Source organism: Mobula birostris, chromosome 22 (genome assembly GCF_030028105.1).
Source record: "Mobula birostris isolate sMobBir1 chromosome 22, sMobBir1.hap1, whole genome shotgun sequence".
NCBI classification, from domain to species: domain Eukaryota; kingdom Metazoa; phylum Chordata; class Chondrichthyes; order Myliobatiformes; family Myliobatidae; genus Mobula; species Mobula birostris.
In genome coordinates, this window is record NC_092391.1 from 39413065 (window position 1) to 39428799 (window position 15735).

A 15735-nucleotide genomic window follows, 5' to 3' on the forward strand; every position below is an offset into this window, starting at 1 on the left:
TGTTTCATGTTCTCATTATTTATTGCTATTTATTTATATTTGCATTTGCACAGTTTGTTGTCTTCTGCACTCTGGTTGATCTTTCATTGATCCTGTTATAGTTATTATTCTATAGATTTGCTGAGTGTGCCCGCAGGATAACGAATCAGGGTTGTACATGGTGACGTGTATGTACTTTGATAATAATATTTACTTCGAATTTGACTTTGAACTTCAGACAATCAGCTGTAGAGTCTGGATGATGTTTTAAGAAGACTGGAACCAAGGTGACCAGTCCAAAGTGCAGAGAGTTGATCAAGTATCGGCCATAGAGGCAGGAGTGAGATCGAAGGAGACAGAGGACTCACTACTAATTACTTCTCAGTCAGTAGTGAGTCCTTAGTCTCCTTAGATATGGAGCCAGAAGCCAGATCTGGAGGCTGTTGAACTACTAGTCAGCATAGTAGTATGCAAGCCTAAATAAGTTGAAATCTCATTGTATAGTGCTCCAGAGAATCAGTTTGCACTTTGGAATTGTTCAGTGCCAGATGCCAGTGAAAAACCAGGATATGATCAAGTGTGGTAGCCAATGTAGGGAAGAGTCACATGTATAATCATTTGTACCTAGGGTCTGATTAGAAAAAAAGATACATTATTTCAGCCTGGAAAGAATTAATGGGTTAAAAAAAGCAATAAAATATAATATTAAGAACAAAAAATGAATATCGCCAGGATTGCAATTAATGAGCTATAAACTGTGTTCAATAGACTTGAGGCCACATAGTTTTTTCTCATCTGTCAGAATTGTGATGGTCATGACACTCTCTTACTTGCAAACAAAAGCAGCATTAACTCACCTGTTACTGACTCAATCATAGATGTTGGTTGTTTTACCTGATAAAAGGCTCTGAAGGAACATCTTCAGTGCTTGGCTACAGGCCAGGTTTATCCCGTGGCAAGGACCCATTTCCACAATGGCTTCAGGACCTCGGAGTAAATATTTTGTGCTGGCACTCTACACATCACTCAGGATGATGTAACACCATGCTATATCTGATTACACATGTTAACATTTAACACTGCTGAAGATTTACCTTAGCAGGAAAAGACACTGAAATAACATGCAGTTACTGTAGATATGCAAAAAGCAGATGGTAGCTCTTTAAAAGCTACTAATAATTATCAAAAGTGAGCTTGAGAATACACAGATTGTGGCATTATAGAGCTGGCTGAGGAAGCAAAGTGTGACCTTGCTTACAGAAGGATCCTAGTTACTTCTATATCTTCTAAATTATGTCAATAAGGTAAGTTGACAGCACCATCCATCAGATAATGGCCCACTGTTTGTCACGACACAGAGCCTCTGCAATCCATGTTTCTTTCACTCAAATAGCTGAGTGCATTGATGATAAAAGTTGACAGTGTGCAGCCCACAGCTGTAAACAGTGAACACCTGAGCATAGAGGTGAAGGACAAGTACTAAAATATGCAGCAACAGTGGTACACAGAAGACTTAATAACTCCATTTGCACAGAAAGAACATAAGACCTGAACAAAGCTTAGCCAAATCATGGATCAAAGCCTTAGGATTATGAGCAGGATCCCCTCCTTATTTATTTATTGAGACACGGTGTGGAATACACCCTTCGGGCACTTTGAGCCACATCGCCCAGCAATCCCCTGATTTAATCCAAGCCTGATCACAGGACAACTGACAATAACTAATTAACCTGCCAACCAGTACATTTTTGGTCTGTGGGAGGAAACCGGAGCACCCAAAGGAAACCCATGTGGTCACGGGGAGAACGTACGAACTCTTACCGTCAGTGGTGGGAACTGAACCCGCTGGCATTGTAAAGCATTGTGCTAACCACTACGTTACTGTGCTATAGTTGAAACAAAGAATGCCGAGAACTCCATAGAATGTTGTATTGCAGCCCAGATTGCTTAATGTAAAATTAATTTGCCGGCATTTCAGAAGCAGCTTCTTGTTAAGAAGCTCTGCAGGTTTATCCTACCTTATCCTCTTAGTTAGTGTGTTAAAGCTGTATTTGATTGTGGAAATTAACTTACTTTATAAGTATTACATTTATTTGCAAAGGTTCCTAAATGCGGAAAAACAACCTCAAGGTTTGTTAATATTCTACACCCCCCATCCCCACTACCCAACTTCAAGTGCATGCCTTTCCATTTCGCTTGATTGTCTCTTACCCTTTGCTCTTCAGCAATCAATTTTTAATTAATATTGCGTAACCTGAAGGAAATAACTACCTGAAATCTGAAAGTAGTAAGGAGCTGATTCTCACAATGGTCTCAGGAAATTTCACTCAATTTTATCTACTATTTGAAATTCTCTAGTTCCTGGTTCACACGCATTAAGATATTAGGAATACGGAACTCACATTTTGGGTGGCACAGTAGCGTAGTGGTTAGCACAATGCTTTATTGTACCACCGACCCAGGTTCAATTCCCGCCGCTGTCTGTAAGGAGTTTGTACGTTCACCCTTGGCCACGTGGGTTTCCTCCAGGTGCTCTGAGAGGAATCTCACAGTTCAAAGACGTACTGGTTGGTAGGTTAAATACCCATTGTAAATTATCCTGCAATGAGGCTAGGGTTAAATAGGGGATTCCTGGGTGACACGACTTGAAAGGCTGGAAGGGCCTACTTCATGCTGTATCTCAATAAGAATAATGAAACAGTAAACATACTGAGGTATTTGAAGGATGAGGGAAGGGGTATCACAAATGCTGTTCACACCCCCACCCCACATGGAAGGATCATCTTGGTTTCCTGATCCCTAAGAACAGACTTTGTGAGATTTTCTAAATATTACATAACCACCAAAAGCGAAAGGTTAATGGATTAAAGACAAAACAATCCAATGCTGTGGCTAGGTCAATTGCTTACATGCACACAGTGTTGAGGAAAAGCAAATAAAATTTTAAATACAAGCTGGTTTGAGGGTCTCACCAAAGTCCTGAGGTGAAGATTTAACCACAGAGGGGGAGCAGTGAGAGAGTTAAAGTGAAACACAAGTTGAAGTTATAGTTAAGAATTAGAGCTGTGCAGGATCTTTAGAATAAGAGGCTGTACACATTTCTGGAACATTTTATAAACATAAAACTTGTTCTTGCAGTTTGTTATAAGATTATGCTCAGAGCTGCTTACTCTAGTGGTTAAATAGTTCATTAGTCTCACCACATTTTAAGAGCCCGGAGTTGTACTTCTCTGTGATTAATGATGAATTTTACTCCACCCTGGTGGTACAGGCTAAACTCAGAGTTGGTTATAAAGCAGAGTAATAAACAGTGGCTACTTTAAACTAATATCACACAGCTGATAACATGTTACATTTGGTAACACTGATGTCATCAGGTTGACCTACGTTCCACTAAGGTTTGACAATGGTATCAGAAAGTTGAGTACATAAATAAAAATCATTAAAACATTTGACCACCTGAAATAAATATTATGAGAAATATGCAAAGCTGTAGGTAATGATGTAATCATCAGATACATCTTTATTATTAAAGATTAATGTTTTATCACATTGCAATAGCTAATGTAAAAAGAAAGACAAATGTTATGAAAAATAGCAAACAATAAATTCATTTGAGGGACATTGTACTTGCCAACATTACACTGTCAGACCACCTGCCAACCTGTAACCCTCTTCTGCTGGGATCAGCCTACACATGACAAGTAATCAACATCACATGGACTCAACCCAATATTAATTGGCACTGGTAGAATCTACAGGATGCACAGCCTGCTGACAGCAACATCCATCAAAGATCCCGGCCACCCAAGCTATGCCATTTTCTTACAGCTGTCATCAGACAGAAGGTACAGAAACCTAAAGTCCTACATCAGCTGTTTCAAAAACAGCAGCTTCCCTTCAACCATTTAGTTCCTGAACCAACCACAACCCTAATCACTACAATATGACCATTTTGATCACTTTGCACTAAAATAGAGTTTTTATTTTTTTTCTGGGTCTGTAAACATTAAATATAATTTATGTTTATTTTATTTGTTTCTCATGAATGCTGTTTACTGCCGCCCGGAGACAGAGGTGTCCGAGACTGCACAATCTACTGGGGGCGATGTGGTGCGGCAAACTGGCTGGAGCCGGTGCTGCTCTCCAGTGTTTACTCAGCAGAAGACGAGCTCTATTTCAGCAGCATTTATTGAGTAGCTGCATCTTTCTATTTTATATGTGCTATGTGTGCTTTGTGTTGTGTGTGACTGTCAGTACTGTGTTTTGTACCTTGACACTGGAGTAACGCTGTCTCATTTGGCTGTATTTATGAGCATTCATATATGGTTGAAAGACAATTAAACTTGAATTGAATTATCCATTATTTCCCTGTGATGCTGCTGCAAATCTTGCATTGTACCTATGCAAAACATACTTGCGCATTAGACAATAAACTTTAATACTGTCACATAAACTCTACCGCTCAGCATCACAGCACAGTTTCTTATATCTTGCAACTACAAAAAGGAACTCTTGCAACTACAAAAAGGAACAAAAAGGAAGGTGCAATGTACATATATCCAAGGATAATAATATAAGTATCTGATTTGTATTTCTATATCACTTCAAGGTAGGAAAAGGTTTAAAGCTGCAGATGCTGGACACGTGGAATAACAACAGAAAATGCTGGACATATTTCACTGGTCAGATGGCATTGATGGAAATAGAACAGGAGTTAACGAAGGGTGATCAATCTGAAACAAAAATAGAAATGTTAGAAGCACTCAGTCAGTCAAACAGCACCAGTGGAATGAGAACCCAGTTAACATTTCATATCAGTGCTTCTGAGATGGTGACCAATCCCTCCTTCCACAGATGCTGCCTGACTGGTTCAGTTCATTCAGTACATGTATCTTTGTTTCAAAATTTAGCAACTGAAGTTTTATGTATTTTCTTTCAACTTGAAACATTAAATCTCTCCACAGACACTGCCTGACCTGATGAATGCTTCCAGTATTTTTTTTAAACTTAAAGCATGTTTAACAAATCAAGCCAAGCTTGAATGAACACAAGGCCTTTAACATTGTAAAACATCATCAGGGAGACAGTCAGATAATGTGTAACATACAGCCATAGGGTGAGATACAAGGATAGTTGACAACAGCTTTCATCAAACTGCTTGATCCTTGTGAGCCTCTTAAAGGAAAGAGTCCAGTAACACAGATTTCAGGAAGATATTCCGGAGGTCCAGGTTTGCATAGCTGAAGGGATGATCACCGATCAAGGAGCAAACGAATCTAAGATGTGTACAAGTTAATACTTAGAAAAGGTATTGTAATGAAAGGAGATGAGCAACTCACTGCAAGATACAACCTTCACCTGTTGTTGAAGGTATTGTAGTTAAGTGGCTGATCCAGTTAAGTACCTAGTCAATGGTTCCCCCTCCACCAGGATATTGAGGTTGGCAGACTTGGCAATGGTAACATCATTGTATAACTTATAGGTGTTTAGACTCTTCCTTGTTGGAGATGGTTGTTGCCTGATGCTTCAGGAGTACGCATGTTATTTTCCATTTATCGGCCCATTCCTGAATATTATCTACACTTCATTACATGTTGGTATGAATTACTTAGTTTGCTGAGGATATGAAAATGGAACTGAACACACTGTTGGCCAGGAAGAACAATGATCAGTGAACAGGAATGGAGGTGTCCATTTCGTGAGACTGTCCTTGCAGCTGCCATTTTGTAAAATGCTGGATGAACTCATTCTTGCTCTGGGATAACTTAGGCTACGTCCACACTAGACTGAATAATTTTGAAAACGCCGGTTTCGTATAAAGACGATAGGTGTCCACACCAGGCGTTTCTGAAAATACCTCTGTCCACGTTAAAACGGGTATTTGGGCGAATCGCCTCCTATTGGGCACGCGCAGAACACATCTACAGAAAATAAGCGAAGAGGAAACGATATACTTGGTGCACAATTGTCCAGTTACAGACTAGAGAAACTTAAAAGGAAATTGCCAAACGACGGACAGCTGTTGGCTCTCGCACAGGAGGACTTAAAACTAAAAAAAAATATTGGAGCGTATGGAGGCAACGACGAACATTGAAAAACTGACACAATACCAGCCTCACAGCCACTACAATAGCTACACATATGAACACACAGACCCACAGGTGGCCCCACCAACATCTCCCCCACTCCCACAGAGGGGTCACCCTGGAAACATTCCCTACAGCCATAGTCTCTTCACTGATGAAAGGGACAACAGGTTTTTTTTAAAACCTCCGGTTACCCCATACACACTACAACACCCAACTGGTGTTTTCAGATTTAAACACTCTGGAGAGCGTTTTAGAAAAGCTCCATTTTCAGGAGAGGAAAACGTAGTTTCAGTGTGGATGGAGGGTCAAAACAAAGAGAAAAAGCTTTGGTTACGGATTTATCCGGTCTACGGCTACGTCCACACTACGCCGGATAATTTTGAAAACGCAGGTTTTGAGTAAAAATGAGAGGCATCCACACAAAGCGTTTTTCAAAATATCTCTGTCCACACTAACACGGATATTTGGGCGAATCTCCTCTACTGGGCACGCGCAGTACTCACAGAAAACAAGTGAAGAGGAAACGGTATACTTAGTGCGCGTTTGTCCAGTTACAGAGTAAAAAAAACTTAAAAGGAATTGCTCTTGGCTCTCATGCAGGAGGACTTAAAACAAAAAAAAACAAATACTGTAGCGTATGGAGGCAACTGACAGGGAGTTCACGGACAGTATGACCCGGCTGACGACGAACATTGAAAAACTGACTAACTGTTGCATTAATAAAGCACCTTGTTAAATGTATAAAACATGCCTGCATCAGTGTTATCTTGTATTTCCATACAATGTTACATTAGGCTGTTACACATCTAATGTCAGAGAAGTACTTGCATAAATAGGTAAACCACCTTCATACAAGCAAGGACAGAAAACAGGGCAAAGTGAGTATACTTATTGATTCAGTAAGCTATGGGTCAAAGTATTTGGTGAGTACATTTCTAACTCTTCTGGCTTCAGTCTCGTTGCTGCCTGTTCTGAAATTGTTAGGTTCTGCAAAGCGCAGAATCAAATATCGCTGTGATGATTGTACGCTCTAGTATCAATTGTTTGGCGACAATAAAGCAGTAATAATAAGAAGAAAACAATGAAGTGCTGGGCTGCAGCCATCTGTTCTGGCACGTCATGACAGCGGTTTTAAAAAGCTCCGGTTACCCATACACACTGCAACGGATATTAGGCGTTTTCAGATTTATTCACTCTGGAGACCGTTTCTGAAAATCTCCATTTTCGGGAGATGAAAACACCGTTTAGTGGGGACAGAGAGTCAAAATGAAGAGAAAAAGCTTTGTTTTCAAAATTATCCGGCGTAGTGGGAACGTAGCCTAAATCAGAGCAATTGACATGGACACAAGGAGTTTCAGATAATGATCTGCTAAACCTGAGACCATTCTCTTAGAAGTCATTTATTATGTAAAATAGCAGGCTTGAAGAAGCAATCTGTGATCTCACTCAAACACAAGGAAGTCTGCAGATGCTGGAATTTCAAGCAACACACATAAAAGTTGCTGGTGAACGCAGCAGGCCAGGCAGCATCTCTAGGAAGAGGTACAGTCGACGTTTCGGGCCAAGACCCTTTGTCAGGACTAACTGAAGGAAGAGCTAGTAAGAGATTTGAAAATGGAAGGGGGAGGGGGAGATCTGAAATGATAGGAGAAGACAGGAGGGGGAGGGGGAGATCTGAAATGATAGGAGAAGACAGGAGGGGGAGGGATGGAGCCAAGTGCTGGACAGTTAATTGCTAAAAGAGATATGATAGGATCATGGGACAGGAGCGCTAGGGAGAGAGAAAAGGGGGAGGGGGGGAAAACCCAGAGGATGGCCAAGGGGTATAGTGATAGGGACAGAGGGAGAAAAAGAATGTATGTATATAAATAAATAACGGATGGGGTAGGAGGAGGAGGTGGGGTATTAGCAGAAGTTAGAGAAGTCAATATTCATGCCATCAGATTGGAGGCTACCCAGACATGCCATCAGGTTGGAGGCTACCCAGAATATTGGCGAGACCCGACGCAGACTGGGAGATTGTTTGCATGAACACCTACGCTCTGTCCGCCAGAGAAAGCAGGATCTCCCAGTGGCCACACATTTTAATTCCACATCCCATTCCCATTCTGATATGTCTATCCACGGCCTCCTCTACAGTAAAGATGAAGCCACACTCAGGTTGGAGGAACAACACCTTATATTCCGTCTGGGTAGCCTCCAACCTGAGGGCATGAACATTGACTTCTCAAACTTCCATTAATGCCCCACCTCCCCCTCATACCCCATCCGTTATTTATATACACACATTCTTTTTCTCTCTCTCCTTTTTCTCCCTCTGTCCCTCTCACTATACCCCTTGCCCATCCTCTGGGTTTTTCTCCCCCCTCCCCCTTTTCTTTCTCCCTGGGCCTCCTGTCCATGATCCTCTCATATCCCTTTTACCAATTAACTGTCCAGCTCTTGGCTCCATCCCTCCTCCTCCTATCTTCTCCTATCATTTCGGATCTCCCCCTCCCCCTCCCACTTTCAAATCTCTTACTAGCTCTTCTTTCAGTTAGTCCTAACGAAGAGTCTCGGCCCGAAACGTCAACTGTACCTCTTCCTAGAGATGCTGCCTGGCCTGCTGCGTTCACCAGCAACTTTTATGTATGTTGCTTGTGATCTCACTCAGCCTGGTTTGACTGGTTTGAACCTGTTAGAGTTGAGAAGAACAAAAGAAGTCACCTAAGGCACAAATTTGAAGGCGAAGGCCAAAAAGTGATACTGATTGTAGCCCTGGGCTATATCCAATGAGAACTGACACAGATCAGTCAGATAACCTTCAGCTAATGAAACTGAAACATCAGAGATTGATTTGGTATGGTAAGGAATAAAAATGAAAGATTTTGGGAGTACAGACAGGAACAAATCTCCAGAGACCAACCTTTGAAGAAGAGGACACCGCGTCGAACATGGGGAGATTAGATCGGAATCACAAGGAACACATTGCCACCATAGGTTCCTTTCCCAAGTATTACCTTATTTGTTGACTGTTCGTAAAGGGTCAGAGAAACTTAGTAGGTGTGCACACAAGTATTCGGTTCTGTAAATTCACGTGCTTGTGACCTGAGCCAACAAATGTACTTATTGATAAATACAGATTCTTTCAATGCCTAACTGATCATGATTACTAAGGGGTAAATCCTTGTTACAATACAGTCATGAGGAAACACTCCCACAATTAACATTATGACAGAAGAAAGCCCATTGTTGTATGAACTGAAGGTGGTTGGGCTCTGGACATTAACACCACCAGCAAAGATGTTCTGGGGCTAAGAACAACCACAATTCCCCTTTACGTGAAGTATGTCTCCAACCATCAGAACATTTTGCCCCAGGATTCCCATTGACTTCATTTTGCCAGTGCTCCCTCATACTACAGTGAATCATGTGACACCAAGGGCGCTCACCCTCACCTCATGTTTAGAATAAAAGCTTTTGATTCATGGACAAAAGCTGTGATGGAACAGAGTGGTTCTTGGAAAAAGCAATCTGAGCATCACCAGGCAGGTTATTGGTGAGTAGCTGGAGGTAAATGTTCCAGTTAGGATCATCGATCTCAGCTTCATTTTGAGATCCTTATCAGAAGTCTTAGATAACCCTATTTATTATAAGCACGACAGCACCTCTGTGTCCTTAGGAGGCTGCGGAGATTCAACATGACATCAAAAACCTTAACAAAGTTCTATATGGGAAGTGCACTGACTGACTGCATTATGGCCTGGTATGGGAAAATAAATGCCTTTGAGAAGAAAAACCTATAAAAGATAGTGGATTCGGCCCAGTACATCACGGTGGCGAATTGGTGGCGAATTTGTGGAATTTGTTGTCACATGCAGCTGTGGAGGCCAGTTAATTGGGCATATTTCAGGCAGAGCTTGATAGGTTCTTGATTGGAAATGGCATCAAAGGTTATGGGGAGAAGGCCGGGAAATAGGGTTGAGGAGGGAAAAAAAAAGGATCAGCCATGATTGAGTAGCGGAGCAGAATCGATGAGCCAGATGGCCTAATTCTGCTCGGTGTCTTATGGTTTTATGGGTAAAGGCCTCCCAACCACTGTGCACATCTACATGAAATGTTACTGTAGAAAAGCAGCATCCATCATCAAAGATCCTCACCACCCAGGCTATGGTCTTTTCTCATTGCTGCCATCAGGCAGAAGGTACAAGAGCCTCAGGACTTGCACTGCCAGGTTCAAAAACAGTTACTACTCCTCAACCATCAGACTCTTGAACAAAAGGGGATAACCACACTCAGTCTATTTCTGGTGTTCCCACAACCAAAGATCTCACTTTAAGGACTCTTTATCTTGCTATTTCATGCTCTCGTTATTTATTCCTATTTATTTATATTTGTATTTGCACAGTTCATTGATCCTGTTTTCAGTTACTGTTCTATAGATTTGCTGAGTATTCCTGCAGAAAAAGAATCTCAGGGTTGTATGTGCTCTGATAATAAATTTTACTTTGAACTTTGTACTTATATGATCTCAAGAAGCAGCTGAATAGTCCAAATATATCAAAGGCAATGAGACCAGACATCACACCGGTTGTAGAACTGAAGATCCATGCTCTGGAATTTGTTGCATCTCTAGTCCAATTACTATCTGTACATATTTGTGGTCCTGTGTTAGAGATACACTCTGTAGACACCTCATTTTTAGTAGGTTTGCTGTTAACTGAACCGGGTTGCTTCCCTGCCTCAGTTCTCATGGTGGAGTGAGGCATATACCGGGTTAGAGCAGAGTTGAAATTCATCAGCTGAGGCTGGATGATTAACCTGGACACCAGTCATCAGATATTTTAAAGGACAACATTGCTGGCTTAAACTCAGTGGCTGGGATAACATCAAGAGAACAGCCTAGATTCTTTCATTTTCTGCCTTACTGCAGTAGTTCAACACAGCAATCCCTGGCCAGTTAAGAAAGGATTTCAGTCAATCCAATCTTGATCACAACAGAACAGTTAGGATGGTAGAACATTAACAAACATTAGAATTTAACAACACTGCAGTAGTTTCATCATTACTATGACAAGGGTTTTTAAAATGCTGCATTATTAATGGAGTTAAAATTCCACAGCTGTCATGGTGGGATCAGAACTCCCATCTGGATTGTTAATTCAGTCTTCTGGGTTCTAATCCAATAACATAACCAATATGCCACCAGTGAAGTGTTTAATGATATTAAATTATCTGAAAAGTGGATAAAAATAGAATTAGCCTCTAAAACTAGGGTGCACATCAGGATTATAAAATAGCCTCCAAGGAGTTAATTCAATAATAGAGTTGCATTACATCACATATTAAGCTGAACTGATTACTTTAGTGAAATTGTGAAATGTGTTCATCATTCACCTGACTTCATTCATTAACGTTAATTGTGCTAAATTGTTCCACAATCTTGGCCGTCTTTGTAATTTTCCACAGCCGTACTTAATGTAAAGGACAAAATTATTATCTAGAATGCAGTGAACAGATGCCACAAGAATTCTGTGGATGTGCACTCTGAACTGTATACCAGTAAATAAGAAATCTCACTGTTAACATTAACTGATCTGATGAGGGCTGTTTCTAAATCGCAAGCTTTGAAGCATTGAGATATTTGTTATTACGCAAATTTCTCCAACCAGTCACTCTGCTTCAAATAATTAATTCTAAAGGTTCACACTGCAGCAAACACTACACTCAAAGCATAAATTGGCTTTATGTAGCTTGTAAAATGGAAATCATAAATCAAGCTGACAGTTGGATGCAACATGAAGCAGTTATATTTGCACACAAAACAGAAAAAAAAAAATTAGGAACAGAAGGGAAAAAAAGTACTTTTTTTGATGGGAATGTTCCTTTGGAATTTAAGTGAGGAAATAATAGTGATGTGTCACATCCAGACATTGTGAAAGTTTTTGGACTAGGGAGGCATTAGAGTCCCATTCATGCTGTTGAGTCTCAGTAACTATTTGATTATAAGTTCTGATAACATTTGATGTTTCCTCTAGTGCAGCCAATCCATGGCAGATATCAATCAGCTGGACAGGCCTTTGATTTCCACAGGTTTTATAGAATGAATGCATATTAATATAGATTTCCTGCCTTCCACTTTATGAGTAGATATTGGCTTTTAAATAAAACTTTACCCTAAAAGGAATCTCACTGCACAAATTCAAAGTGCAGGGGTTAAAGTTCAACGTACATATACTATATACAATCTTGGGATTCGTCTCCTCACTGCCCAGCCACAAATCAAAGAATCCCAACAGAACCCATTAACCTAGATGAACCTACACTATTGCTGTTATGTCACAAAATGCAGGTCGGGCAGTATCTACGGAAGTGAATAAACAGACAACATTTCAGGCCGGGACCCTTCTTCAGGACTGGAAAGGAAGGAGGAAGACACCAACATAAAAAGGTGAGGGGAAGGGAAGGAAGATAGCTAGAAGGTGACAGGTGAAGCCAGATGGCTGGAAAGTGTAAAAGGCTGCGGAAGGAGAAATTTGATAGGAGAGGAGAGTGGACAATAGGAGAAATGGAAGGAGGAGGGGACCCGGGAGAAGTGATAGGCAGGTGAGAAAAAGTAAAAGGTCGGAGTGGGAATAGAGGAAGTGGGGGGTAAATTTGTTTACTGGAAAGAGAAATCAATATTCATGCCTTCAGGTTAGAGGCTACCCAGACAGAATATAAACTGTTGCTCCTCTACCCTGAAGGTGACCACATCTTGGCACAAGATGAGGCCACTGACCGACATGTCAGAACGGGAATGGGAACTGGAATTAAAATATTTGGCCACCAGGAAGTTCCGCTTGTGGCGAATGGAGTGGAGGTGCTTGATGAAGTGATCTCCCAATTTATTATTACTGGTGTGCTGACACCCTCCTCACCCATCACCTGCTCCTGCCTTATGAAACTCCAAGGTCTCTGCTGACCTCCTGAAGAGAGAAGTGAATTTTAGTTTTGAGGATGTTTGGAAGGCAGTGGAGTTCTCTAAGCACAAATGCAATCGAATATCCTGGTGACATGTGGGATACGGAAATCGCAGGAAGTGCACAGATGAATGCCAGCCAGTGTGACAGGACTTAGAGGAAGCTCAAAACGAGCTTCCGTGTAAACCTCAGAAAGTTCAATAGACCCTTCTTCACTTTTCTTTCTGATTGTGTCATTAGTTCTGGGAAACACCCTGAAGTGTTCCGCAATGCAATTAGGACAGGAATAAAGGACTTTACTGGCGGACATAATAAAAACATAAACCAGTCATTGTTGAGATAAGTATTCAACCTAAAGTGTTCTTACATCTGAGAGTGAATGTTGTTGAAGAAAGCCTAGTTGTCTGAACCCATTGCTGCTAAGTGAAACTAATTAGCATAACTCACAGAGCTGCTGCCTCCCACCTCCAGCCGTCTGGGTTCCATCCTGACATTATCTGCTCAATGTGTAGAGTTAGCACATCTTCTCTATGATCATGTGGCCTTCCACACTGCATTGCAGTTTCCTCCGACATCCCAAAAAACATGTTGGTTGATGCATTACTTTGCCATTTAAAATTTCCCCTCGTTCAAAAATCATGCAATTAAGTTTACTTGTCGGATATCAGTATAGTGTAGTTTATTTGTTAAAATCCTTGTGGCACATATTAAGGCATGCTAACATAAGAAAATGCAACTCTGTAGTCATATTACATCTTTCTTATGGTTTATTTCCAATGCCATTGAATAGTTAGCCTGCCTACTATTCCCTAATGTCCAGATCATGCAAGCCAGTTTTAGCTGACACTTAGTATTCAAAATCACATAAAGAAGTAACACTAATGCTGATGACTTTTATTTCACACATGGTGGCAAATCTCTGAAATGCTCTATTGCAGAGGGCTGCGAAGACTAGATTACTGGAAAACTGGCACAGAAAATGGTTTGAGGCCTGGAGAAGTTCAGCCATGATCGTATATAATGGCAGGGCAGGCTTGAGAGGCTGACGGCCTTTTCATCTTGTGTTGAAATGAGGAGGGAACCATGCACAATAAAGCACTTGGCTGACATTTAATAGAACATCTCTGGCATTTCCAAGGTAATAGCTTGCCAAAATGAAAATGACTAGGAACTTCTATTAAAATTGAACATTCACTCAGTACACAGGTAGTCCCTGGGTTAAGAACGCCTCAATTATTGACACCTATACAAAAAAAAAATGAGCTCCCGTAACGTCCTTAAACTGAGAAGTCTGATTATGTACACCTGTTCCTATGAGTGGTAGAGCTCGTTTTCCCTCTCTCTCTCTCCTTTTAGTAACTGTTTTTTCTTATCAGTCCTATTTGTTTTAGATGTCAGTCATTATAATATTATTGATGTATGGCTACCAGATCAAGTGATTTTTATGCCTTTTTTAACTTATAGACAAAATCATTTCAAAATAATGGAACCATTTCATTAGCTTCGATGGCCTTAGATGTTATCTGGAAAGCTGTGCTTGAAGGTTAAAAATAACTGGAGGCACGGTGGCACAGTTAGTAGACTGTCCACCTCACAGCTCCTACAGCCCAAGTTCAATCCAGATCTCTGTTGCTGTCTCTGTGGGTTTCCTTCCAAACTTCATTGATGTGCAGGTTGGTGTGTTAACTGGCCACTGTAAATTGTCCCTAATGTGTAGGTGAATGGTAGGATCTGAGGAAAATTGGTGGGAGTATAAGGAGAGTAAATGTTATTCAGTATATGAGTACTTGATGGTCGACATATTGAGGGCTTGTGATCTCTCCCCATGACTCTGCGTCATACAATTGTTCACCAGTTCTAACTTTGTGCTCACCTGTAGTTCCAAAGAAATAATTGGAGACCACCATGGAGCCAAGATGGAAAGACATGCATTCTAATATTTTGATTTAAGTTCTTTTTATTTCCTATTTCTGATCAACAACTGTTCTGTATAATTAACCAGACCAATTGTTCTACAATAGCTGATCCACTCACGTGAATTATTTCACCCAGAAAGTATTACATTCCAATAAAATTAGAACTACCTTCTACTGTTGGAGTTTGCATGAATAATCTTTGGAACCAGAAATGAACACACATAAATATATAAATACTCTTTCAATAGAAAATGCCTTTTGCACATACTGCCTAAATAAATCAGTACAAATGCAGGAGAGGGATCAGGAGGGAACTAACCTGATTTAGGAGTGACAGCTCCTGCTGTAGTCTCAAACATCCTTATGGATGGGATACATATTGTCATTATTGTTGACTTTCCATGATTTCAAAATCACTATTGCAATTCAAGTTCATCTAGTCAACCACACATTCCATTTCCTTTGTCCTTACCTCCTTCAAATTGATACTTGATCCCAGTAGGAGTCCAGCTGTTTCATTGGACATGGACATGTTGTGTGTCAAGAAGTGTTGAAGTTCAGCCCGGTCCTTCACAACTGATCCAAGAGTGAATCCTAAAAGTAATGAGAATCATAAACGAAACATTCAAACTCTGAATGCTGCTACATAATCAAATTTTTAAAAACATTGTTTATAACCAAGGAATACTAAGCAGTGCAGTGTCGTCTCACCTGATAAACAGCATCTACAACTGTGCAAGAATCTTTCAATGCTACCTTTCAACAGTAAGATTCTGACCACCTAACTCGGAAGTGGGTGGGTAGGGA

The 15735-nt window shown here is 40.7% G+C and overlaps 1 protein-coding gene across 1 annotated transcript in view; it reads right to left on the reverse strand.

The window, feature by feature from the left end:
• Positions 1-15735, reverse strand: part of abca2 (ATP-binding cassette, sub-family A (ABC1), member 2) — a 553235-nt gene that overhangs the window by 325895 nt on the left and 211605 nt on the right. Inside the window, exon 5 of the mRNA XM_072240523.1 lies at positions 15401-15522. Coding sequence (XP_072096624.1) covers positions 15401-15522 — 122 coding nt within the window. The remainder of the gene's footprint in view (positions 1-15400; positions 15523-15735) is intronic.